Here is a 27944-nt window from a genome sequence, read left to right on the forward strand (position 1 = left end):
AGATCAATTGCTCTGGGCTCCTTTGATCAGCTCCATCACCTAGCGGGGGTGGGGGGGGTCATAGTTTGGTCCCACCTTTGCTGTTGTGATTGGTGTGGGGGTAGGGACAGGCTTAGGGCGTCGGGGAGTTCCCTAGGAGCATCTTCCTTGGAGGGCTCAACCTGGGGTAGCGGTCATGGCCTATTAAGGGCTCTGTTGGCTCTTAGGTGACAGTTTCCTCGTGGCTGCGTACAGCGGGGCTAGGGGAGGGTCTGTGCTGACGGATGTGGGTTACTGACCTAGTAGCCTGGCTGCCCCGGGGTGGGTCCGGGACGGGCCGGACTCTGGGCTGGGGCCCTGGCTGGGTCTCGGGGGCTTGGATCCTGGTTTGTGTGTTGCCGGGGTTGTGGGCAGGTGGGTGTATGGGGGCCCAGCCCTGGCGCAGGGAGCCGCCAGTGCATCGAGCCACCTAGGGGGCTCTTCAACTGGTGGGGGAGGTTGTTACATCTTGCAGGAGCTCTCCTCTCTTCAGGAACTCTCTGCAGCAGGGGGAGATACAGGAGAGATGGAGGAAGATCTCAGCCTGGGCGTCTATTGTCTCGTGTAGTCTGGAAGATGAGTGGATGACAGGGTGGGTGCAGTTTTCTCTGTGGTGGGGTCAGGTGGGCTGTCCCGGGCTCTGTGGGCCAGGCGGCGCTGCTGTACTGGGCCCCGGTCCGGATGGGTCTGGGCCCCCTTTCCCTGGTGGGTTGCGGAGTATGGGGGTGCCTACTTGGGTCAGCGGGGGAGCTGGCCCCAGGGAGGGGTCACTTGCCCCTCCCTTCTTTCCTTCCCTATCTCCAGCTGCCTCCCTCTTCCTGCTCCACCACAATCACCCACACATGCAGGGCCTTGGGGTAAAGGTGTGTCACCAGGGTGCAGGGGGGGGGGGGGGGATGCCTCCCCCCTCTGTCCCCTTCTGGCTGCCTCTGCCTCAATTTTATCCCACAACTTAGACATTCACATTACTCACACTCTCATAACACATACATATAGGACCTTGGGGGTGGGCACGCTACACGGACTCCAAATTACCATCAGGGTGTACACCTCACCCCTGGCGTCGTTGCCCACCTCTCAATTTTAAATACACGTAGACATTGAGGGCTAGCAGGAGGGGCCATGCGCTTACCTGCTGCTCTCTGGCAGGTAGCTCCATGCCCTCCTGGGTTTTAAATGCACCTTAGAACACACATGCATCAACACTACATATGAGCGGGCGGAGGGAGGTTTGGAGTCTTCTCTCACCCCCGTTCTCTGCGGCCTGCTGGAGCAGGGGGGCTGGGAGGGGGAGTTGGCCGTCCAACTGGGATCTGGAGTGTGGGGCCTCCCTGCTGCTGCGGAGTCGGGGCGGTCTGCTTCTCCCCACCCCAGGGAAAAGGGTAACACCACCTGGGTCTGGGTGCAGTTTCCCCCTCCAGGGACAAGGGTACCTAGACCCGGTTCTTAGAGTACCCTTGGGGAGTGTGATCGTGTGTACAGCGTCTCTTTATGTCTGTCTCCACGTTGGTTGAGTGTGGAGTAAGTGCATATGAGAGCATGAGGGTGGGAATGGATGTTTGTATGTGTGTGTGCCTGTATGTCTGTGTCTATATGTCAGGTTGGGTGTCAGACGCCACCGCTCTGGGGACATCTCAGGCCCTCCAAGATAAGGAGGCCTATCTCCCCCCACCACTTCCCCTGCCGGTGGCAGACGCCCTCAGACATCGGTGCGTTGGTGGGTCTTTGTGTCCGTTGATGGGCGTCCAGGTACACACCGGCTCACTCCTTGGTGGCTGCTTATCGGGGCCTGGAGCCTGGGGCTCGCTCGGGCCACTTTGGGGGTGGGGTGCCCTCGTTCTCTCGGCCTGGGGCTTAGTCACTCTGGAGCAGCTGGCTGCCGGCGGAGCCCCCGGGCACGTCACTGCAACTCCCCCTGGCTTCTGCTCCGCAGCTGCTGAGTGAGCCCTCATCTGGGACTCTCCTCAGCTCTTTCTAGGACAGTGGCGCGGCTGCCCCTCTGTTGGTCGTCCTTGGTCTCTTGTGTTCTGGGGGCCTCTGGATGTCTGGAGTCTGGATCTCCTCCATACCTGCTTCATGCCCTGGAGGACAGGGCTGTGGCCCCCCCACACCCTCTAACAGATCATTACATGAAGGAACCTTTTAAAAACAAGCGCATCCATGCGCACAGGTGTACACACGGGTGATCACACACACACAAACTACACCCTTTTTGGCTCCTACCTCAAAGCACACTGTGCGCTGTCGATCTTATGTGCTGCATAATAATGTTTAATATTTAATATTTACTGTTATATTCCCATAGATCATCATGACGTTGTTTATTGTATTGCTCTCGTTTTCTTCTGCTTGTTTTCTTTTTGTCTCAACAGGTGATCCAGGAAAAGATAAAGAGGGGAAAAAAAAGAGACAAAGGTGATGAAGCAGATTTTCATTGTCTTTTCTCTCTATCTTATTTCTCCGTTTTCTTTCCCTCTCCTTCTGTTAACTTTCTTCCGAACTTTTCTTCTTTTTTTCTTTCCCGTCCCCGAGTCCAGTCTGGCCTGATTACAATAACTTAGAATAAAAATAACTAATAAAGATCAAATAAACATTGAGAATCAAGTGGGCCAGTATAGCAAAAGGCCCACTTTGGAAAGTAAATCTGTTGGGTATTTTTCTTGGCCTTCAGATAATAATTCTGATTGCTACAGTGCCAGACAGGACACAAAAATAAAAAAATAAAAAAATAAACAACAGGAAATCATCACTGACAAGAGGAGATAAGAAAATAAACGGTGCTCGTTAGTGTAATAAATCAGTAAATCCATAATTGATCTGTGTGTGTGTGAGAACAAATGGCTCATTTTGTCGACAGTGGAAATCTGTAATTGGAAGACTTCAGAATAAAAGCGCGACGTTTGCGTTAAAGCTCAGTAACTCTGAATGCACCCTCTTCCTCTGTGTGTGTGTGTGCGCGCGCTCTCATTATTGTGTCTTCACATCTCCGTGTCACGACTACAGCTGTCAATCTCCCGAGCTCACTGCTTTCACTTCCCTTCATCTTTCTGCAAAGTTTCTATGAAATTTAAATCGGTCGTCTTACAGCGAGCGTGTGTGCGGGTTGAAGGGCGTCTCTATGGTAACTGTACTGCAGTACTCCTTCAGTCAGCTGTCAGTTATGTTGTATCGCTTCAATGTTGCCATCGCTTCATCTGCAGATGACTTTCTGATTGATCGCTTGATGGTTTGGTGAGGTGGGGTCACTGTGGAGCCGTCAAACATTTTCTTTGCTTATTTGGGACAAATAAAGACTCGATAAAGAAACCACATTTAATGACTTTTCACTTATTTGTAACTAAAAAGCTAAAGCTGCAGTTCTGATTCGTACCACTGACTCCACATTCACATAAACATGTTCACAGCCTGATGATGCCACTTCATTACACATGTAGGCTTAACGTTTGCATTATTAGGAGCGTGGCCTCTTTGACAGGTGGATGGTGACAGCTTTCGGCTAGCTTCACCTGAGCTGGAGCTTTGGTGTGTTGTTGGAGCCTTTTAATGATATCATGTGACCAATAATATGGCTGCTGTGAGGTCACTGTAGTAACAGAGCGTCCAAGAAGGCGGAGCTCCATGTGAATGACATCAGCAGGTATCTGAGTGTGTGTTTGGATGTTTCACACACAAAAAGCTTTGTGGCCACATGCCACTCTGTAGCTTCCCCATCTTTCAGAGCATTTTCCTGGGAAAGTTGATCAACCTTCAAACGATGATTTCCTCACAGAGACTATTTTAACCTGAGCGTAGACTCGTGTTTGATTTCATTTCCTGGTTACCAGAGCGTTTTAATGTGTGTGCATGTGTCAGTGGATCAATGGACCTTGAGGAGAATCGATTAGAAAAACATGAGGTTTAATCACGGAAGGAAGAGGAGGACGAAGAGGAGAAGGAGAAGGAGGAGGAAGGAGCAAGAACAATCCAGACTGATGAAGAGCAAGTGAGAACAAAAGCTGTGATGAGTTTATTCTCAAATCAGCCATTTGTGCGTCTGCGGCTGATTAGTGTTTGTCTCACAGCTCGCGCCTCACTCCATGTTTAACACGGCCCAACAGCTGACTGAACCTTCATCTACAGCCAATTAGAAGACCCCATTTGTCTTCCTGACAAACATCAGAGCTGTTTTCAGGATGAGGTTTTCAGTTTCCTGGTGTTAAAAGACTCACTTTGTTTTTCTGATTTCATTTCAGATATAATCATAAAATACTGACATAATACATTCAAACCATCAGTCACACATGAACACAATCCACCACCATCACCACCATCACCACCATCACCATCATCACCATTATCACCTTCATCTTCACCATCATCATCTTCACCATCATCATCATCATCTTCACCACCACCATCATCATCATCATCATCATCACCATCATCATCACCATTATCACCATCATCTTCACCATCATCATCATCATCATCATCATCATCTTCACCATCTTCATCATCATCTTCACCATCATCATCATCATCATCATCATCATCATCTTCACCATCTTCATCATCATCTTCACCATCATCATCACCATCTTCATCATCACCATCTTCATCACAATCTTCACCATCATCTTCATCATCACCATCTTCATCACCATCTTCACCATCTTCATCATCCTCATCATCACTTTCTGAAGGACATTTTTCAAACATCAAAGAGTCAGTAGAGCAGAGCAGAAATGAGGCAGAATGATTGGATTATGGTCGTTTCCTGTGTGACCTGGACGTCTCTGTGTTACAGTCATGTAATGCCATGTTTCTTTGTTTCTGTAAAATGATGACAGCAGTTTGTTGTGTTTGTTTTTTGCCACTCTGCAGAATTAACTGTGTCACAGTTCCCAGCACGTCATAGCCTGAAAAACCCAGAGTCAGAGCTCGGACTGTGAAATGGTCACATGTGTCAGCGTGCTGTCAGCTGATACATGTAGGCACTGAAACACCTTCATTCAAAGGTGAATGACGTCGCTGATGTGTGGACGTGTCTGTGGAGCTCCTAGGGATTATTCTGACTTCTTTGGTCACACATCTGTGTGTGTGTAGTTGTAGGTGTGTCAGGGTAAACACACGCATGTGCTGTGTGTGTCTGCTGTTTCTGTAGTAACTGAGGCATGCTGCAGGGCAAACAGCAGTGTGTGATTCAGCAGAGAAAGATTTCAGGTATGAGGTGTGAGTGGGCCCAAGGGGCCTGGCTCAGGGTCTGATCCTGTGAGCAAGGCTGGGGTCTGCTCTGTTTGTCTGCGTTTAGGTGCAGGTTATGGGTGGAGAAAGACACGGGTGGGTGTGGCTCAGGAGGTACATCGTCTACCAGTCGGCGGTTCAAACCCTGGCTGCTCCAGGCCAAAGAGTCCTCAAGCAAGACACTGAACCCTGAGTTACTGCTGATGCATTCATGGGAGTGTGAATGTTAGTATTTGTATGAAAGTGTGAATGAGGCATGTTGTGGTGGTGCTAGAAAACGCTGCTGCTAATCAGTGAGTGAACACCAAACCGACCAATCAGAGCTGCAGGAGGTGGAGGCGCTCGGATCGAACACTCGGCCAAACTTGATCTTCATCACGTTCTCAAAGGCCCGAGCGAGCGCTTCAAACTCTCTGCACCTGAGACACAGCTCCGCCTCCTCTTTCTCGCTATCGTCCAATCAGACCATAGGCAGAAAGAGAAACAAACACACACAGCCCCCGTTCGTGTCCTGGCGTTTCTTCTGCTCGTTAACCTCCCGCCCCCTCTCACCTGTGGGCCAATAATATACGACCCCTACCATCTGTAAACCAATCACCTCACACCCAGCTCACACACGCGCGCAGATGGAGGCAGTAATTCTATTACCCGAGCTGTACCGAGACGTGAGGAGAGGCAGCTGCACCGTATTTACTCTCTCTCTCACACACACACACACAGCAGGAAGTGTGTGTGTGTTTCCTGCTCTCAGAGGTTTATTTCAGGCGGCGAATGTGTGTTAAACTTTCTGAAAGCATCCACACAAACGTCGGGCAGAATCCCCGGCCAACAGGTTTGAAGGAGCAGTCCCACATTTACTTAAATCGGCCAATGGGGAGCTGGTGTGTCAGTGTGACCTCTCCTCTGATTGGTCGGATTTCAGCTGCAGTCACTCCATGTGTTTAAACTCCCTGAATGAGGCTTTAATTGCTTTTGGCAGGATGCTGATAGTGGCTTTATACACTACACACACACACACACACACACATACGCACACACACACACACAGAGTCATGTTCAAAGAGTGAATCTACTGCATGCCGACACGCTGATAAACCCTTTAACACACTAATTAACCCAAAACACACACACACACACACACGCACGCACGCACACACACGCACACATACGCACACACACACACACTGAGTTTTCTTTTCTCTCATTTATTTGTGAAACAGTCCAAACTTTAAACTCTCTTCTCTCTCACCCACCTTTAAACAGTGTTTACCTGCAGCTGTGTGTGTGTGTGTGTGTCTAATCTCTTTTCAAATTCACTTTAAAGCCACAAACTGTGTGTCTGCACACTCGTGTGTGTGTGTGTGTGTGTGTGTGTGTGTGTGTGTGTGTGTGTGTTGTTTACAACAGCTTGTATTTTTTTAACACACACGCACAGAGAGAAAAAAGTGGTTTTGACCTCCAGGTCTCTTTGACACAGAAAGGCATTGTGGGAGTTATCACACAACAGACAGACCGAGTGTGTGTGTGTGTAGTGTATATATTTGCCTTGGAGCCTCCCTGCGTGTGTGTGTGTTTGCTGTGTACAGCTGGCAGTGAGCTGATAACAGCCCTATTAGAAATATTAATATACCCTGAACCCCACAGAGACACACACACTCACCAAAAGGCATGTGTGTGTGACTGCATGTGTGTGTGTATCCCCACCCTTATTGGAGCAAAAAACAGAAATAAACAACGACCGGAGAACCTCATAGAACCAGCAAACAGCACCACCACAGCACCTGTGAAGAACCAGTGGGCCACATCTGAAGGTTCTGACTCGGGTCAAAGTCCTCCTGCAAATGAATCAATTAAAAACTGTCCAGAGACAGCAGAATGAACCTGTAGAGCAAAATGTGGATCACTTACAGTTAATCTTTATGTTGACCTCATTATGAACCTTAAACGAGAAGCCACGTCCTTAATAAAGTTTAAGCCTTAATGAAATGTGAACAGGTGTTATAATGGGGAAAATTAACTCTAAAGACCCAAACAGTGCTTATTTCTGCTGTAGGGGTGTCCTCCCTGAGGTATAATATCATAGGTGCAAATAAACAGTTCACCTGGATGGTTCTCCTGTTCTTACTCACAGAATCCTTTAGTCAGGTTAGACCGTGTGGCGATCAGGACTGGACATTGCTGGGTTGTATTTATTATCCTTTATTTATACGGGTAAAAAGTCTCATTGAAATGTGCACCTCATTTCCAAGAGAAAGCTGGTTAAAGCCCAGACTCTGTTGGGTTCATATCTGGACCCCGTTGGGTTCAGGTCCAGACTCTGTTGAGTTCATATCTGGACCCCGTTGGGTTCAGGTCCAGACTCTGTTGGGTTCAAGCCTGTTTTCTCACAGCTCTGGAAACGCGCCCTGATATTCCTGTTGTCACTGTTGGCTGCAGGTCTGACTGACCCAGCTATTAATAAACTGAGTAAACAGGTTGTAGAAATGGACCAGACTAACTGAACTGGGAACACTGAAAGGCTCTGAAGACTGTTATTTATGAACATCTGGTTTTCAACTTGACAAACTAGAAACAAACCTCAGGAACATCTTCCACTGCCTCAACTGCTTTCCCTGCAAAACTAATAATTACTGTACTGTTGGCTCACTGCACTCAGCTGCTTCAGCTGGTCTGTAAGGAAGCTAAATATACCCGTGATGTCATGGCGTTACCAGCATCTGATCTGGTCTGGACTCGTTTATTTTTAGCTGACCAGACGTGCTAGTCACCAAAGAGAAAGATTAGCAAAGTTGCTTTCCAGGATCAGGTTAAATGATCTAAAAATCTCAGCTGGAACAGGCTGACGATGAGGAGGGGATGAAGTTTATCAGCTCGTCGTGAGCAGTAACAAACAGCTAACGACAGAAAGAAATCAGAGCAAGAAACATAGTCAGTCCAGAGGCTGAGACGGTGTGTGTGTGTGTGTGTGTGTGTGTGTGTGCAGCAGGAAAGAGTATTAGGGAAGATTACTGTTGTTCACACTGACAGCAGAGAGCAAGCCGGCGCTACATGGCTCAGATTAGATTGAACTTGTACCATTTATAAGAACATTAAATGGAGCCTGCAATCACTGGTCAATCGATTCTTCGCTGCAGCTCTGTGTGTGTGTGTGTGTGTCTGCAGTATTAAACCACCACTTTCACTGGAGAATGCTGTCTGTGTGGATGTTTTCCTCCCACCGATATCACATGCAGAAGTCCCATTGATAAAGTGTCTGTTTTTAGAGTAAAGGCGGTGGAGCGACACTGGTCCTCGGCAGCCTTGGACACAGACAGAAGAGAGGCATGCGCCCAAAGGCACCAGAACAAATATCAAATAAATATTAAGCACCGCCTGCCGTTGGCCTGAAACATTATATTTGATTTAAAGAATCAGATGTGAGCTGCTGAAATTGACAAACGAGCTGAGATCACTCCTGCATGTTACTGCTTTGTGTCTGTGCTTCCACGAAGCTCCACATGTTCCAGATGTTTTAACACTGACTGTCTCCAGATCAGTGAGGTTTATTAACAGCTTTAACAAACTGCGGCTCTGAACTCTGACCCGATAACAGCTGTCTCTGGTTGAACCCATCACCTCCAAACAGAACCTCAGCTTCAGATTCGGGTGAAGCTGAGGCTCACCCCAACCAGTCGCAGCAGATGGCCCCGCCCCTCCCCGAGCCTGGCTCTGCCAGAGGTTTCTTCCTGTTAAAAGGGAGTTTTTCCTTCCCACTGTTGCCAAAGTGCTGCTCATCGGGGGTCATATGATTGTTGGGTTTTTCTCTCTAGTATTATTGTAGGGTCTACTGTACAATATAAAGCGCCGTTGAGGAGACTGTAGTTGTGATTTGGCGCTGTATAAATAAAACTGAATTGAATAGATTGGTCAGTTTTTCCTCCGAAGCAAGCTCAGCTGGGAGAAGGCTGAGTTTGGCCTCTGCTGTGGAGGGTGTGTTAGATTTAATGCCCTGTCTTGTCCTGCTCACTGCTCCACACATCAGCCAGGAGGAGATCGAAGCGAGGAGGAGTGTGTGTGTGTGTGTGTGTCCACTGGGAGAGAAGCTGTTTGCTCTCTGATTGCTTGGATTGGCTGCAATTAGTCACACACACAGTGAAACACACAAAAACCCTCTTTTATTGGAAAAGAGTAAAGGTGACAAACTCTCCTCTCGCCTCCTCCTCCTCCACCTCCTCTATAACTCACATTAAACAGGACAGTAACCACCTCCTTTCTGTGTGTCCTCGGTCAGCCTGTCTCTCACGTGATTGGCTCTGTGATTTAAGAGTGCTGCATTCTCATTCGTCAGCAGGGTAACCTCTGTGAGCATGTGACAAATGGCGGCTCGCTCACACACACACACACACACACACACACACACACACACACACACACACACACACACACACACACACACACACAGTGGCAGGTCAATAGCAGACAAAAGGAAGGCTGCAGCAGCTTTTCCCTCAGTGCTGCCTTCAGGTGCAAAGCGCTGCAGTGCTGTGTTTAAGGACCTGTACAATAGTTGATTATAGGGAGAACACTCCCTCTCTGTCTGGTTACGATCGCCGTCCTCGGCTGCTCGGGACGAATTACGGTCACGACCGAGGTTAGCCTAACTGACCGTGTTACAGGTGTGTGGCACGCAGTGACAGGTAACGCCATTAGGCATGCAGAGCATAAACATGCCATTTATAGGGGCGTTGGTGTGAAGCCCGTGTGTCTGACAAAGGGTTGGGGGCTTGGTTGTAGACTGATGCGTACACAGCTCGGTCTGGCGCTCTGTGATTGGATCAGGCTTGCACCTGGTTGATGCAGCCATTTCCCATTTAGAGCGGCGTTCCTGCTTTCAGTAGTCCAGAGTTTGTTTTCAGACTCAAGCATCTCTTCGAGCTGTTTAACGACATACCCAGAGGATTGCACCTTGTTGTAAACAGTAAGTACTTATAAGCCTCGGCTCATCGAGCACAGGATTGATTAAATGAGCAACAGCAGAACCGGAGAGGCAAAGATATGCTGATGACCAATGTATGTGTGTCACAACACAAACGTACTTCAGGGTTTTTAAGAGTCAGAGGAAGACATGCATGCACCACCAAGACCCAGCTTCAGGAGACCCAGAAAGGTTCCCTGAGGAGCAATGTTCCCTCTAAGCTGAGCGCATGAGCAATCGCACACTGCTGACATGGTGTTCCCACACAGAAAATCTGCGCTGCGCACAAAAAAAAAATACAGCCTGAATTGGAATTAAAGTAAATACATGTATTTATTTTATTTCGCTGATTTTCTGCATGTGGAGACGCTGTCAGCAGTCATGCGCTCAGCTTAGAGGGAATCGTGCTGAGGAGCACCCGGGGAACCTTTGAGCTGCAGGAGGACTGCAGGAGGACTGCAGGAGGACTGCGGGGCCCTGACGGTGCTTTCAGAAAGACAAACAGTACCTGCAGGGATCCAGGGGGTGGCCAATCGGTCTCGGGTGTCTCCCTGCTCCCAGTCAAAGTCATCTTCTTTGGACTGGACCAGCGTGCAGTCAGGAGACCGACCAGATAGACAAGCTGAAAAAGAGACAGACAGATGCTCAGTTACCTTAGGTGAAACTAGGGCTGCTCGATTATGGCAAAAATGATAATCACGATTATTTTCACTGAAATTGAGATCTCGATTATTTGATGATATTTATTTAACCCTTTAAGACCTACCATAGAACCAAGTCCGCCAGAGCTTATATTATTTTTTTACATGTTGTAGTGCCATTTGTGGGAGCATTTCAAGTTGCTATGCATCAATACAACTGTTATAGCCCATAGTAACTACATTCATTGCAAAAAAGTGCAATAAACTACAAAAAAATTGAAAATCGTTTTTGTTTGTTTTTACATATATTTCTACTTGGAGAAATTTAAGAGGTTTATCCCTCAAAACTTTAAATACAATAAAGTTGCAAAAAATAGTTTACAACAACAGGAAATTTATTTTGAGTGTCTTCATAGTTTTATTTTGGAGATACAGCAATTTTTATATACTGCAGGAAAAACGAAAAAACAATCCTGTGATGCAAATTTGCAAAGAAAACAGCAGGTGCATCAAAATAAACTATTTCCAGCAGTGCAATTCGAGTTCTAAGCATCCCAGAAACTATTCAGAAAAGCATAAAGTCAAACATGACTTATAAAAACACCAGTATAGGCTTTTGAAGCCTACAAGTAAAAAACTACATTTTCCACGAAAATGACGTCACTTCCTGTTTCGGGCAGGAAATGGCGGACATGCGATAGTTCGCGCTGACGTCTGTTTCAATGTGGGAAGTGTTACGAACAGCTGATCAGATCGGCAAAGCGTGTTTCTGGAATATTATGTTTTTGTTCCTGCAAGCGCTTTTTATGCAATTTCTGCAAAGCTTTATGTGGAAGGAAACCGTGACCGAGGACAAGCTGATGGCATAAGATGTAAGTACAATTCCTCTGGTTTCATATGCAAAAAAAATTATTGTGCTAGCTTACATGGTTCCGGTTCTACAGGGATTCAAAAATAGTTACACAAAACGGAGCGTGCCGCTCTGACCTGCTTTAAAGGGTTAACAATAACAATGTATTGAATAATGACTTTAAAAAATAATATAAAATAGTGTGCAAATACTGAACAGTGCAAATGTTTGCAATATAAAATATAAATGAAAAATGTAAACATCTATGTTTAGTGAACTTTGCAGTGTTGCTCTGTGGTGCAGCTACACTGTAGCAAAGTTTACACACTATGTCTACTTGATCCACGTCTGACTCCGCGAACCCATGTTTCCACACCACTGAAGTTTTTTTTTTACCTCTCTTTTCAACCAACGGCAGTCACTCTCCTCTCCAAATAACTTCTGCTTAGCTTTCCGAGCTTCCCTCGGGTCCTCTTAAATGCACAGAGGTGCGCTCGATTTGCCACACGGAGCAGCGCGAGAGTAAAGTATGAGGGAGGTGCTAATAATTTTTAATGATCGTTGAAAGCCCAGATCGTAATCGTGATTAAAATGAGATTAATTGAGCAGCCCTAGGTGAAACCACAGATAGGATTAAGGAAAAACTGTTCCTGAAGGCCCCGGCTTTAAGGCTGCGGACGGGGTTCGCTTTGAGTGATTTCTTGGAACCATTTCCAAAGATTGTACAGCAGACAAAAAACAAATTTGGATTTTCTCGGATCCACAGAGGCTCAAATATCTACGGACAGCCCCACTGACGATGAGACAAACATTGGTCGGCGGCAGAAACCTGGCTGGATCTCACTCATATGAGCAGAGTTAGTGGGTTCATCACCTCCATCACAGCAAGTCCCACCTAAAGACTGAGACACGGAGATGCTGCATACTAATGGCACATTAATGCGATCACAGGATCGACTACACTGTGCTTACAGAACCTCATCAATACGATCATTTCTTCTTCAGTGGTTTAGAAGTGAGGCTGTTATTTCCCCCTCTCTCTATTTGGATGATATAAAATGAATCTTATGATTATTGTTATGAACTGTGGAAAATGAGAAGTAAAGAGTAAAACCTGCGATATGAACCCCACTCCATGCTTTAAATTAACTAGGTGAGCAGTCTCCAGTCTGTGTTCTGTCTTCCAGCCGATGAAGAAACAGAAATTAGAGCTGGTGTAGAAACACTTCTGGATGCTTGGACACTGGAACTGATTTAAGGCTCGTGCAGTTCCTTCTTTCTCCTCATACATCAGCTGGAACGTTAACCACATATTTATTTCTTCAAGTCTCTTCCTCCCACAGCCCCCCACAGCCCCCAACAGCCCCCCACGGGACCCCCACAGGACTCTGTGTGTAGCATGCTGTTGAAATAATTACACAGAAAGTTTAATCAGCTCTGAAGACTCTGCTACTCACTGCTGCATCACTTTCATCTGGACATTTTTATTTATAGACTTTATTAGTATTTTTCTCCCATTATTTATTCCAGGTGTGGGTTTTTATACTTATTTATTGAAATCACATTATCAGCTCGTATACTTTGCACCTACATGTGATGATGTATTCAGAGTAACTGGGTCACGCGTGTTTGTACTGTGTTTAGTTCCATTACAGAAAGACTGCGGCCCGTTTGCCATTCATTTACTGATGTACAAGACGCACCAACATCCTCAGAACGAAGCAGGAAACCCGAACGCTCGACCAGTAATCAGCGAATCAATCACCTCATTGATTAATCGCTTCATTGATACAGACGTTCAAGTCGCACTTCCACCTTGTTTCTCGCTCGTCAGCAGAGAGCAGCTTGTAAACATATAATGTTCTTCAGAGTGAGACAGTTCCAGTTCATTACCATTTCCCAGCATGCTCTCTCTCTCTCTCTCACACACACACACACACACACACACACACACACACACACACGCACACGCACACACAGGAGAATAATAGATGTAAACCTCCTCCTTCCTCTGTGACTCAAAGATGTCTAAATCCTTCCATTCATGCCGACACGCACACGCGCCTGTGTGTGAGGAGCCGTCATCTGAAAGCGTTGACATTAAATAGCGGGAAGGCTCATTTTCTTTCTTTGTAACAGAAGGCACATTAAACACACACACACACACACATTCGTCCCGCTGGGCAGTGTTAGCTCATCAACAGATACCAGACACAATCTGTTTCATTTGCTTCTATCCATGTGCATCTATATAACAAACACACACACACACACACACAGTAAGCTCTCTCTCTCCAACAGAAAACCAATCTCATCTCATGATCGCCCAACACTGCAGAAAGAGGTGTGTGTTTGTGTGTGTTTGTTTGTGTGTGTGTGTGTGTGTGGGTGTGAGAGAGACCGGACTTTGACTCTGACGTGTGGTTTTAATGTTTCATGTCGACATCCTGCGCTTTATTCTACCAGAGCAGCTTTGCATGATTCAGAGTTCAGATTAATCCTTCTTTGTCTGATTGGCTGCCCTTCTCCAGCTGCTGCTGTGTGCGGCATCTGAACACACACTATACACCAGCTGACAAACAACATTTCTGAGTGACATGTTCTGATGCTCAATCATCCAGGTGAGGAAACAGAAAATCCCCCAGAACGTTGGTTCTGTTCACCTGGATGTCTTCAGTGGGAGGAACGTTTCATCATCATCATCATCATCATCATCATCATCAGGTGACTCCTGATCAGAATCAGAATCAGAAACTTTATTGTCATTGTCACGAGAACAACGAAATGAAGAATGGTCCCCGATCATTGCATCATCCCTAGCAATATCAAAATATAAATAAAACAATAAAATTCAATAAATAATAAAATTCAATAAATAAGAACTCCTGATGACTCCTGAGGAGAGACGGCATCCATCCCACTTTGGATGGAGCAGCTCTCATTTCTAGAGATATGGACAAATTTATTAAACCTCCCAAAATATGACTATCCAGAGTTGGGACCAGGAAGCAGAGTTGCAGTCTTACACGCCTCTCTGCAGCTTCTCTCCTCCTGCTACCCCCCCAAAAACCCATCTCCATAGAGACTGTGTCAGCTTCCAAACAGACAAAAAACAAACTAAAAACCAGCAACAAACAACGTAAACATAAACAATTACAAAGAAAGAACAATACAGTATCCACATCTGAACCAAAGAGTAAAACAGTGAAATGTGGATTATTAAATATCAGGTCTCTCTCCTCCAAGTCTCTGTTAGTACATGACTTAATAATTGATCAACAAATTGATTTACTCTGCCTTACAGAAACCTGGTTGCAGCAGGATGATTATGTTAGTGTAAATGAATCAACACCCCCGAGTCATTCTAACTACCAGAAACCTCGAAGCACAGGCCGAGGGGGAGGTGTGGCAGCAATTTTTCACACCAGCCTATTAATCAACCAAAGACCCAGACAGACTTTTAATTCATTTGAAAGCCTGATGCTTAGCCTCGTCCACCCCAGCTGTAAAACTCAGAAACCAGTCTTACTTGTTATCATCTATCGTCCACCTGGGCCTTACACAGAGTTTCTGTCTGATTTCTCAGACTTTTTATCTGATTTAGTTCTGAGCTCAGATAAAATAATTATTGTGGCTGATTTTAACATCCATGTAGATGCTAAAAATGACAGCCTCAACATGGCATTTAATTTGTTATTAGACTCAATTGGCTTCTGTCAAAATGTAAAAGAACCCACCCACCACTTTAATCACACTCTAGATCTTGTTTTAACATATGGCATAGAAACTGAACATTTAACAGTGTTTCCTGAAAACCCTCTCCTGTCTGATCATTTCCTGATAACATTTACATTTACAATAATTGATTACACAGCGGTGGAGAGTAGACTTTATCAAAGTAGATGTCTTTCTGAAAGCGCTGTAACTAAGTTTAAGAATATAATCCACCCACTGTTATCATCTTCAATGCTCATAGAGCAGAGCATGTCACAGCGAGTGAAGTAAGCTGTGTGGAGATAATGAAGAGGGATCCAAACACAGACTGCTTGTAAAGGTGTGAAGGTGGTTTATTGAAAGTAAAGTACAAAATAGAAAAACGGCAAACTGGACTGCAGACTATCTGAACTGGGAACAACTAAATTACAAAACACGAACCAGGACATGAACATGAAGAAGGATGGGCGGAGGTAAGTGATGACGGACAGCAGGGAGAACACATGGATGAAACACGATGGATGCACAGACGGATCAGTGACTACTACAGCAGAAGACACGACTTAAATACACTAAGAGAAACGGGGAGATTACACACAGCTGGGAGTAATTAACGAGACGAGACAAGGGAGGTAAACTGAACACACCCACATGAGACGCAGACCTTCACAATAAAACAGGAACAAGACATCACTACACAAAGACGCAGACCAGACACAGAACTAAACCCACACAAAACATGAGAACACAAACCCTGTGAACAAAACCCTAAACCAGAACCACAGTAATATAATCTATCGTAAATAATCAAAACACCAGAGAACCCCAAAACACTCCATAATGCAAAAATAAACCCAAAACATAATAAACTTAAAATGCTGTGTCGAACCGACCCAGAACCGTGAAAGAGCAGCTATCTGAACGCTACCCCAACAGAGGTCGATCATCTTGTTAATAATTTTACATCCTCACTACGTACGACTCTGGATACTGTAGCTCCTGTGAAAACTAAGGTCTCTAATCAGAAGTACCTGACTCCGTGGTATAATTCTCAAACACGTAGCCTAACGCAGATGACTCGTAATCTGGAGAGGAAATGGCGTGTCACAAATTTAGAGGATCATCATTTAGCCTGGAGAAATAGTTTGCTGCTTTATAAGAAAGCCCTCCACAAAGCCAGAACATCTTACTATTCGTCACTGATTGAAGAAAATAAGAACAACCCCAGGTTTCTCTTCAGCACTGTAGCCAGGCTGACAAAAAGTCAGAGCTCTTTTGAGCCAACCATCCCTTTAACGTTAACTAGTAATGACTTCATGAACTTCTTCACAAATAAAATTTTTATCATTAGAGAAAAAATTACCAGTAATCATCCCACACATGTAATATTATCTACAGCTACTCTTAGTACCATTGATGTTAAGTTAGACTCTTTTTCTCCAGTTGATCTTTCTGAGTTAACTTCAATAATTACTTCCTCCAAGCCATCAACGTGTCTTTTAGACCCCATTCCTACAAAACTGCTCAAAGAAGTCCTGCCATTAATTAATTCTTCGATCTTAAATATGATCAACCTATCTCTAATAATCAGCTATGTACCACAGGCCTTCAAGCTGGCTGTAGTTAAACCTTTACTCAAAAAGCATCTCTAGACCCAGCAGTTGTAGGTAATTATAGGCCAATCTTCAACCTTCCTTTCATATCAAAAATCCTTGAAAGAGTAGTTGTCAAACAGCTAATAGATCATCTGCTTGTCCTGCTAGACCTCAGTGCAGCGTTCGATACTGTCGACCATAATATCCTATTAGAGCGATTAGAGCATGCTGTAAATGGCCTGTATTTATATAGCGCTTTACTAGTCCCTAAGGACACCAAAGCGCTTTACATATCCAGTCATCCACCCATTTACACACACATTCACACACTGGTGATGGCAAGCTACATTGTAGCCACAGCCACCCTGGGGCGCACTGACAGAGGCGAGGCTGCCGGACACTGGCGCCACCGGGCCCTCTGACCACCACCAGTAGGCAACAGGTGAAGTGTCTTGCCCAAGGATAGAACGATCGAGACTGTCCAAGCCGGGTCTCAAACCGGCAACCTTCCGATTACAAGGCGAACTCCCAACTCTTGAGCCAAGATCGCCCTGTAGGTATTACAGGTACTGTGCTGCAGTGGTTTGTATCATATCTATCTAATAGACTCCAGTTTGTGCATGTAAATGGAGAGTCCTCTTCACACACTGAGGTTAATTATGGAGTTCCACAAGGTTCAGTGCTAGGACCAATTCTGTTTACATTATACATGCTTACCTTAGGCAGCATCATTAGAAGACATAGCATACATTTACACTGCTATGCAGATGACACCCAGCTCTATCTGTCCATGAAGCCAGATAACACACACCAATGAGTTAAACTGCAGGAATGTCTTAAAGACATAAAGACCTGGATGGCCGCTAACTTTCTGCTTCTTAATTCAGATCAAACTGAGGTTATTGTACTCGGCCCTGAAAATCTTACAAATATGGTATCTAAGCAGATTCTTACTCTGGGTGGCATTACCTTGGCCTCCAGTAACACTGTGAGGAACCTTGGAGTCATTTTTGACCAGGACATGTCCTTCAACGCACATATTAAACAAATATGTAAGACTGCTTTCTTCCATTTGTGCAACATCTCTAAAGTTAGAAATATCCTGTCTCAGAGTGATGCTGAAAAACTAGTTCATGCATTTATTACTTCCAGGCTGGACTACTGTAATTCATTATTATCAGGAAGTCCAAAAAACTCCCTGAAAAGCCTTCAGTTAATCCAAAATGCTGCAGCAAGAGTCCTGACAGGGACTAGAAAGAGAGCAGATTTCTCCTGTATTGGCTTCCCTTCATTAGCTTCCTGTTAAATCCAGAATTCAAAATCCTGCTCCTCACATACAAGGCCTTAAATAATCAGGCCCCATCTTATCTTAATGACCTTGTAGTACCATATCACCCTATTAGAGCACTTCACTCTCACACTGCAGGCCTACTTGTTGTTCCTGGAGTATTTAAAGCCGCCTGAGCCATGGCAACCATGGCTCAGGGGGTTGGGAAGCGTATCTGTAACCGGAAGGTCGCCAGTTCGATCCCCGGGCTCTCTGTCCTGGTCGTTGTGTCCTTGGGCAAGACACTTCACCTAACGCCTACTGGTGTTGGCCAAAGGGGCCGATGGCGCGATATGGCAGCCTCGCTTCTGTCAGTCCCAGGGCAGCTGTGGCTACAACTGTAGCTTGCCTCCACCAGTGTGTGAATGAATAGTGGCATTGTAAAGCGCTTTGGGTGCCTTGAAAAGCGCTATATAAATCCAATCCATTATTATTATTATTAAAAGTAGAATGGGAGGCAGAGCCTTCAGTTTTCAGGCCCCTCTTCTGTGGAACCAGCTTCCAGTTTGGATTCGGGAGACAGACACTATCTCTAGTTTTAAGATTAGGCTTAAAACTTTCCTTTTTGCTAAAGCATATAGTTAGGGCTGGACCAGGTGACCCTGAATCCTCCTTTAGTTATGCTGCAATAGACTGCTGGGGGATACCCATGATGCATTGAGTTTTTCCTTTCCAGTCACCTTTCTCACTCACTATGTATTAACAGACCTCTCTGCATTGAATCATACTTGTTATTAACCTCTGTCTCTCTTCCACAGCATGTCTTTTATCCTGTCTTCCTTCTCTCAGCCCAACCGGTCGCAGCAGATAGCCCCTCCCTCCCTGAGCCTGGTTCTGCCGGTGGTTTCTTTCCGTTTGGATCTTTAGCCATCAGAGTTGTTGTCTTAAGGCTAAGAAAGATGCCAAGCGAATTTATTTTACCAAGTGGATCATCATGGCCTTGTCATATTGGTCCATTTGATTGACCTTTATTATAATTATGAATTTATTTTATTTTCGGTTGCTACAAACGGGACAGACACTCGAAGCATTTACTCACAAGAAGGCAGTTTATTGGCGACACTTTTAACTCACAAGTTAGGTTAACTTTAACAATCTGCAGTTAGTTTGTGAGAGGACAGATTCATGACACACTGATTAGATGAGCTTCAGGCAAACAAATTCCCAGCATTACTTCATCTCATTGCTTAAAAATGATCTACGATCAGAAATAGAGGAGTCCCGAGGTTCATGCTGTTGTGGCTTCAATACTTATGGAGAAATCGCCTCGGAGTTGTCATACAGATTACTTTATTCAGTACATAAGGATCAGCGCATCCACGTAACTGTCAACTGCTAAGCTAGCACACGCACATACAGCCGGCGTACCTGTGTACTTCAGGTAATTTCAAAATAAGAGTTTGAACATTACACATGCTAGGTAAGGATCCAAAAGAAAACTCAGTTCACTCACCTTTTTACAAGACTTTGTTTACACAGACGTGAGAGCTATGGTGTACCACAAGATCCTGTATTGGGACCCAGAGTTTTTGCCACAGTTGCCCCCAGACTCTGGAACTCTCTCCTTCTGAGCTTGACATCTGTGGACTCAGTGGTCTTTGGTTATCAATCAACCAAAGACCCAGACAGACTTTTAATTCTTTGTAAGCCTGATACATAGCCTTGTCGACCCCAGCTGTAAAACTCAGAAACCAGTCTTACTTGTTATCATCTATCGTCCACCTGGGCCTTACACAGAGTTTCTGTCTGATTTCTCAGACTTTATATCTGATTTAGTTCTGAGCTCAGACAAAATCATTATTGTGGGTGATTTTAACATCCATGTAGATGCTAAAGAGGACAGCCACAACTACACCTATTACAGCTAAGGGAGGATTCAGTGTTGGTTGTAGACTGCTGGGGGATTCCCATGGTGCACTGGGTGTTTCTTCTTCACTCACTATGTGTTAATAGATCTCTCTGCACTGAACCATACTTGTTATTAATCTCTGTCTCTCTTACACAGCTTGTCTTTATCCTGTCCTCCTCCTCTCTCCCCAACCAATCACAGCAGATGGCCCCGCCCCTCCCTGAGCCTGGTTCTGTTGGAGGTTTCTTCCTGTTAAAAGGGAGTTTTTCCTTCCCACTGTGGCCAAAGTGCTTGCTCATAGGGGGTCATATGATTGTTGGGTTTTTTCTCTGTACAGTATGTATTATTGTATGATCTACTGTACAATATAAAGCACCTTGAGGCTACCATTGTTGTGATTTGGTGCTATATAATTGAAATTTGAATTGAGTTGAACTCCTTCAGTCTCAGTTGACTGCAGGTTTCCAACCTTATAAACAGTAATGACTGACACCAGCAGCACTGACTAACAACAGGCTGTGAGGTCAGTTTATGATCATTAATATGCAAAAGGACCATTGACCACTGATCAAAGATCATTGATCAAAGACCACTGATCAGTGGCCATGAGTACCATTCACAGAGAGTTGGGGAATGGCTGCAATCACAGCACTCCTCAAACCAGCGTTCCTCCCTATCCAGGATGTGTACATCCTCATCATTGAAACTGTCCACTGGCCTGTAGGTGTAAATAGACTGAAGAGTCCTGGCCTGACGAGGTAGCTCTTCTGTTTTGTGCCTTCCGCACAACACTGTTTGGTTTCCCCAATGTATAAATCATGGCAATCCTCCTGGCACTTTACAGTTTTTCACTGCCAAGCTGGCTCCCAAATGGCAAGGGCCGGGTGGTGCAGCAGGTTGGTCCAGTAGTTTTGGAGGATTTGGGGGAGGATATGATAGTCCATGTCTCAAAACTAACACCTTGTTATCCCACAGCCACACAACTGGAGGAGCAACAACAACACCATTTGAAAGAAATATTCGAGGAGGAAACTGTGGATGAGAACTTTTTGGGCTTTCCAGACACCAGCACTAATACTTTGCTAACATCTGGGTATCCCGAGGAACGTAACAGCAAAACAGGCGGGGAGGATCAAAACAAAAACTTGCTGACATTTGTAACCAATGATGAAGAGGAGGACACATCACAGCACGAAGAACTAATATGAAATGATAAAAAATAATAATATTACTCAGGCTAGAAGTCGCTTTTCCTTAGGGGAGGAGTGTGGCGATCACCAGATCCAAGTCCTGTCAGCAGCTGATGTGGTTGATTGTTGGTTTGGTGCTGCATGGTACTTTTAGTTTAATGAGCTAGACTGGCATGAACAGGAGAGGGTTAGGGTTTTTTCCTTTGTTACGAACTTGTATGTCCATGTGTTTGTTTGTGCAGGTGTTGTGTTTTTTCTATGTTAATTTAGCTGTGCCAGGGCCCTGTTCCGATTGGTGCGTGGATATACTGCCCCGGCGTGATTGGATCCAGCTGGAGGACCCGCCCATTAAAAGGAGGCTGGAGTGCTACAGCGGGAGAGGCCCTCGCGTTTCTCCTCATCACCCAGCAGTAGTCCTGTGGTAGCCGCTGGCTGCAGTATACGCTTGAAAGTTGTGGAAGTGGAGTGGGTAGGGGTGAGCTGCCATTTCTTTTGATCACCCGTTTTCTCCTGTTTTGAGTTAGTTAAGGAGGTCAGACTCTGTCTTTATTTTTGACTTTGTTTTGGTAAGGTCAGGGGTGCGGGATTTGTGTAGGTTTGTTTTGTTTATTGTTTTGGCCTTGGCTCACCCTGAAGTGTTGACACTCCTGTTTTGGTTCTCTTTATTCACATTGTAAATAAATCACCTCATATCTAACGGATTGGTTTCGTGTGACTGCTTGGGTCTTGGGGGGGAAGCGAGTGCCTCGCTCATGTTATGGCCTGGCCCTAGACGGGTCGTAACATGAATTGGGGGCTCGTCCTCTGCCTTTTTCTGTGGGTTTTCGCGTGTGTTTGGTCTGTTGGCGGTTTTCTTGGGTGTGGGGGTGGTAGGTGTGTGGAATTATGGAGTTTTCTTTGGATGATTTTGTTACTTCGCCTTCATGGGATAAAATAGTGAAGTGCAGGAAGGCGGATTTGCTTATTATTGCTAGTTGTTATGATATTCAAGTGTCCTATGGTGCCCGCAAAGCGGAGGTTAGGGATGCTTTGTGTGCAGAGCTGGTGGAGCGAGGCATCCTTCCTGCCCCGAAGGCAGCTGTAGAGCAGCCTGATGGCGGGGGTGTGAAGGTGGCTCCGGAGGCTGAGCCGGGGCCGGATGCCAAAGGGCCTGTTAACGTGCTACCAGCCGAGGCGGACTCTGATGCAGCCGAGGCGGACTCTGATGCAGCCGAGGCGGACTCTGATGCAGCCGAGGCGGACTCTGATGCAGCCGAGGCGGACTCTGATGCTGCTGGGGCAAAGATTGAAGCAGCTGGGTCTGGTACGGCCGGGGAACCCCTGGCGGGGCGGTCTACGGAAGATCTCCGTTTGACCCTCCGTATAAGGGAGGTGGAAACCCGTGCTAAAGAGTTTGAGGCACAAGCAATGCACCTCCGTGTCATAGCTTTGGAGCTGGAGCGAAAGCCCTCCACATCTGCCTCTAGTCATCCTAGTACGTCCACCGCTGTCCCAATAAGTTTTGACATCACTAGGCACGTTAAACTGGTTCCCCCGTTTCGTGAGGCCAAAGTGGATTCCTATTTTAACGCTTTTGAGCGTATAGCGGCCGCGTTAAGCTGGCCGAAGGAATTTTGGCCGCTGCTGTTGCAATGCAAACTGGTTGGCAAAGCCCAGGAGGTGTATATCGGATCCAGCTCTATCCCTGTTCAAGTGTTCACTGACCATAACCCATTGGTATTTCTCTCCCAGATGCAAAACTCAAATCAGAGACTTATGCGTTGGTCCCTTCTTTTGCAAGACTTCAACCTGCAGATCAAGCATAAGAAAGGGACGGAAAATGTCATCGCGGACGCCCTGTCGAGAGCAATTTTGTAGTTTAGGAATTAAACAATAGGAGAATTGTTTAAATCTTATGGAAGGGGGTGTTACGAACTTGTATGTCCATGTGTTTGTTTGTGCAGGTGTTGTGTTTTTTCTATGTTAATTTAGCTGTGCCAGGGCCCTGTTCCGATTGGTGCGTGGATATACTGCCCCGGCGTGATTGGATCCAGCTGGAGGACCCGCCCATTAAAAGGAGGCTGGAGTGCTACAGCGGGAGAGGCCCTCGCGTTTCTCCTCATCACCCAGCAGTAGTCCTGTGGTAGCCGCTGGCTGCAGTATACGCTTGAAAGTTGTGGAAGTGGAGTGGGTAGGGGTGAGCTGCCATTTCTTTTGATCACCCGTTTTCTCCTGTTTTGAGTTAGTTAAGGAGGTCAGACTCTGTCTTTATTTTTGACTTTGTTTTGGTAAGGTCAGGGGTGCGGGATTTGTGTAGGTTTGTTTTGTTTATTGTTTTGGCCTTGGCTCACCCTGAAGTGTTGACACTCCCGTTTTGGTTCTGTTTATTCACATTGTAAATAAATCACCTCATATCTAACGGATTGGTTTCGTGTGACTGCTTGGGTCTTGGGGGGGAAGCGAGTGCCTCGCTCATGTTATGGCCTGGCCCTAGACGGGTCGTAACACCTTTATAAATGAACTGTGTTAACTGATCATTCATGAAAGGTCAAACCACAGGTGAAGGTGCAGGTAAGGATCACCTGCAGGACACTGCTGAGCTTCAACACTCATGTTCTCCCCAAAGGAAGTAAACAGCTAGAAGACAGAGGGGTGCGCTTGATTTACAACACTGTTGCTCTGACACCGTCCACCTTTACTCTGACAGCAGCACTGTACGTCAGCTGTATTCAGTCCGACCGAAACATGTTCTCACATTGCTCTCGTTTCTACATGCGTGGAAGCTGCTTACGGCGAGCTAGTCTGACGCTCGCCGTCTTCCTGTCTGTCCGTCCCGCTCCGTTTGTTCGCCCTCATCTCATCACAGAAACAAAGCTGAGAGTTTCAGAGGGATCACACGCTGTCGGGCATTCTTCTTCTTCGCCTCGACAGGAAATGACACAAACACACACACACACCTCCAGGGATCTCTCTCTCTTACACACACACACGCAGTCTTTCCATCACATTCCACACCCTCTTTGTGTGTGTGTGTGTGTGTGTGTGTGTACGCTGGTAGAGTGATGAGAGAGAGAAGAAAACGCTGCCTGAGGGTACACACACTCTGCCTTGTGTGTATGTGTGTAGCAGGTGTAATTAATCATAATGTTCAGTGATCGATCGCCTGCCCTCTTTATTCTCCGGTCCTCTGATCAATAACTGTTAATGGTCCTCTCCTAAAACTTGTACAGGAGTTTTAACCCTTTACAGACAAACCCAAACTAAAGTCTAATTTCAAAGTGCACACCTGTGTCAGTGTCCAATCAATAATCAATAAAGATCACACTGATCTCAGCCCAAAGTAATCAACTAAACCAGGTGTGTCCCGCCCACACACAGGTGACCCAGCTGGTCTTGATAGATAATGTCCCCGTTCATAACACCACCTGGTTCAAGGCTTAAAGTCTACATGATTAGGGGTGTGGCCTTTACTTTCTAAGTAAATATATTTCTAAAGGTGCTCCTGACATGAAACGTTGGTAACGAGCCATCAAACCACCGATGATCTTATGTGTAAGCTCCACACAAGATGTCACTTATGGAAGCTGCAGAAAGACTTGAATCAGAAAAGCTCTAAGTAATGCACTGGTATGTATCCACGCTCACCACAAAAGACTGCAGAGCATCCAAGAAGGCAGAGCTCGAGTTTGATTGGATGATACTGATCAGCAGGTATCTGTGACTGTGTGATGCTACCATTCACTCTGAAGGCGGCTAAATGTTACCAAACCATCCCCCGACCTGCCCAACAAATACAGGAGGACTGTAACGTAGATCCCCCCTCGTGTGTTTAATAAAGTCACACAGTGGGAGCTGTAGCCCACAGGCCTGCTGATATGATGGAGGCGGGTATAGAGATTGAAAATGTGACGTGATTCAGGGGTAAAACCACAAAGGATTCTGGGAACTCGTGGCAAGAGGTACTAGTGCTCGCAGGCTTTCAATTGAAATCAATTACACAGCGATAAAAAGAAACACAAAAAATGTCAAGAAGCTGTTGTATTATTAACTGCAATAGCCGGTCGCATGACAGCCACGGGAAGCCGACGGGTAAAGAGATCGGTTGTTATCGGATTACGTCGTTGAAGAGAAATAGTTCGAGCCATGTTTCCGAAGTAACAAAGACGCGACGGGTGGCCTGGATTGCAGCCATTCAAAGATCAAATATAACGTCCCAGAACACTCCAGCTCACAGGTTAGTCTGCTCCAAGCATTTACACAAAGGTCAGTCTGCTGTAGTAGTTAATACGTCATTTTTCTTAACTTAATTGGTGATATAGGTTACAAGCAAGTCTGGTGCTGAACAGAAATTGTCGTGCTATGCTCCTTTATTTATTGTGCATAAACAGTGAATTATCCTGACACAATATTGTGTTTCGCTTCTGTTATTACCATGGTACATTGACAAAAACATATACTTTTATTCACAGGATAAAACAGGTTTTTTTTGTATCACTAATTGTCCAGTACGATTACAGCATACAGTATTATTGTCACTGCTACATTTCTGTGATGGGTACCAGAAATTATTTCCACTACTAATTAATTACCGTTGAGCTCAAAGGTCCTATTAATAAACGGTTAACGAATGTGTATTTATGACGACGATTTGTGAGACTGGTAAACTTTGTTTGTACGATGGTCTTTCTTTCGGTGCATTTCAAGGTCCTGCACCCATCCATCGGTAAACTGTACCTGGGCTTGTTGCAGTGACCTGAAGTTACTAAACTTCATGAGTGTATGCACTCACTCCAAGAACCGTATGATTATAAATATGAGCGTGGTGAAAGTTGGGGAGCACGCTAACGTCTTTTGTCCACTCTGTGCTCGTAAGGGTCTGACCCTTTCACTCCTTTGATTTTTTCCTCGTATCTTTCCTTTGACTTTTCATCAAGTCCGTCTTTGTACGGACCGGCATTGTTCTCCTTCGTTTTGTACATAACTTTTTGGGGGGGCAAAGAAAAAGCAAGAAGGTATTGGAACCGGAAAGGTTTTGCGGTGCTGCAAATGCAAACATTTGATGCTGTACTTGGATTGTTTTGCCACTAGTACCCGGCATGCAATGCGCAAAAGTCATGTTGTCTGTCAATCTCTATTTAGACTCGGGTTCAGCTTATCAATGGTGAGACAGTGAGTTTATTCTAAAAACAGAGAAGAAGAAAAACTACAAACCCGCCAATCAGAGCACAGGATAGAAGAAAAAGTGAAGAATTAAAAAAGAAAAGCGATGAAGAATCTAAGACAAAAGATCAATGAACCATTTAAAAGACAGAGAAAATGAGAAAGAAGAAAACTGAATTTAACCAAACAATAAATAAATAACTGAGATAAGGTGAGAAATATCCCGACGACGGGACAGAAATAGAGCAACTGTTGCAGTTCAGTGAATAACGAGCAAAAACAGGAAGACAGAAACTGAGACGACCTCACGTCACTCGCCGTTTCATGTTCTATCTGACTGATAAGAAACCATCAAACACAGGAGACAGACAGAAGGAGCAAGGATTTCTGCTAAAGAAAGAGAAAATGACACAAGGCGAGGAAACATTCGAAGAATCCGGAGGAGAAACAGCTGGAGGAGGCCGGCAGTCCTCCCTCCCACACTCGGGCTCTGAGCTCCGCCCGCGGGAGCAGCCGGACTCCTTCGGACTCCGCAGAGATCTGATAACATTTCGCTGATCTGCTGGTGGGCCGGATTAGACCCCTGCTGCTGCTCTAATCCAGCCTAATCTGTCAGCAGCCAGCCAATCACACACAGCGAGGGCTGGCGCTGCGCCTGGGTGGAGCCACCCTCGCCCTCCTCTCCCTCTCTCTCTGAAGTATGTGAGGCTGAATGAAGCCATCTGGTACAGATTAGGAAAATGACTCGTTTGTGGTTTTGTCTCTAAAGCTCCTTCAGCCTCCTCCTCCGAGTTTTTATTAACGACTCAGACTGAAAGACTTTATTTAACTCTTTGATCCTCGAATGTGAGAGCAGCTAAAGTGAAAAAACTTTATTTAAACCAGGAGACGTGACAAAAACCTTCTCAGAGCAGCAAGGCGAGCTGCATGAGGCCACCTGAGACTGTTCCTAATAAAGAGGCCACGGCTTGGTCCTGGTTGATGACTCAGCACGGCCGACTGCTGTGAGCTGGGCACCGTGCTGAGGCGCAGGGCCGGGAGGTAAAGCTTGACGTTTATCCTCGAGGCCAACGAGCTTCCATTGAACTGTCTCCTCAACGTTGGGGAGACGAGGAGCTCAGGGTAGAGCTCTACACCAATGAAAGGAGCAGCTGAGGTGATTCAGTGTCGCTGCTTGGACACTGCTAGCGTAATGGACAGGTTTCTGATGAGGCTCCCACACAAACACAAAGCACAGGATGAAGCATTGCCACATATGCTTCCAAGCCAAAGACTGGAACATATGATGAAGCATATCTTGCCTTTAGCTTCACCTGGTAGGTATCCCGACAGAATAATGTATGTTTCCCCTGCGTCGGCAGCACGCGCTGGGCTCTCCAGATCACAGGATCCCACATTCTTGATTTGAGTTCACAAACACTTCTTATAATGAAATTTTGGCAAT

The 27944-nt window shown here is 45.8% G+C and overlaps 1 protein-coding gene across 12 annotated transcripts in view; it reads right to left on the reverse strand.

The window, feature by feature from the left end:
* LOC113029555 (receptor-type tyrosine-protein phosphatase mu-like) overlaps positions 1 to 27944 on the reverse strand; it is a 210631-nt gene that overhangs the window by 169952 nt on the left and 12735 nt on the right. For all 12 annotated transcript variants that reach the window (XM_026180460.1, XM_026180456.1, XM_026180458.1 and 9 more), the window contains exon 2: positions 10704 to 10817. In XM_026180460.1, coding sequence (XP_026036245.1) covers positions 10704 to 10817 — 114 coding nt within the window. The remainder of the gene's footprint in view (positions 1 to 10703; positions 10818 to 27944) is intronic.

The sequence above is a fragment of the Astatotilapia calliptera genome, chromosome 9 (genome assembly GCF_900246225.1).
Source record: "Astatotilapia calliptera chromosome 9, fAstCal1.2, whole genome shotgun sequence".
NCBI lineage: Eukaryota > Metazoa > Chordata > Actinopteri > Cichliformes > Cichlidae > Astatotilapia > Astatotilapia calliptera.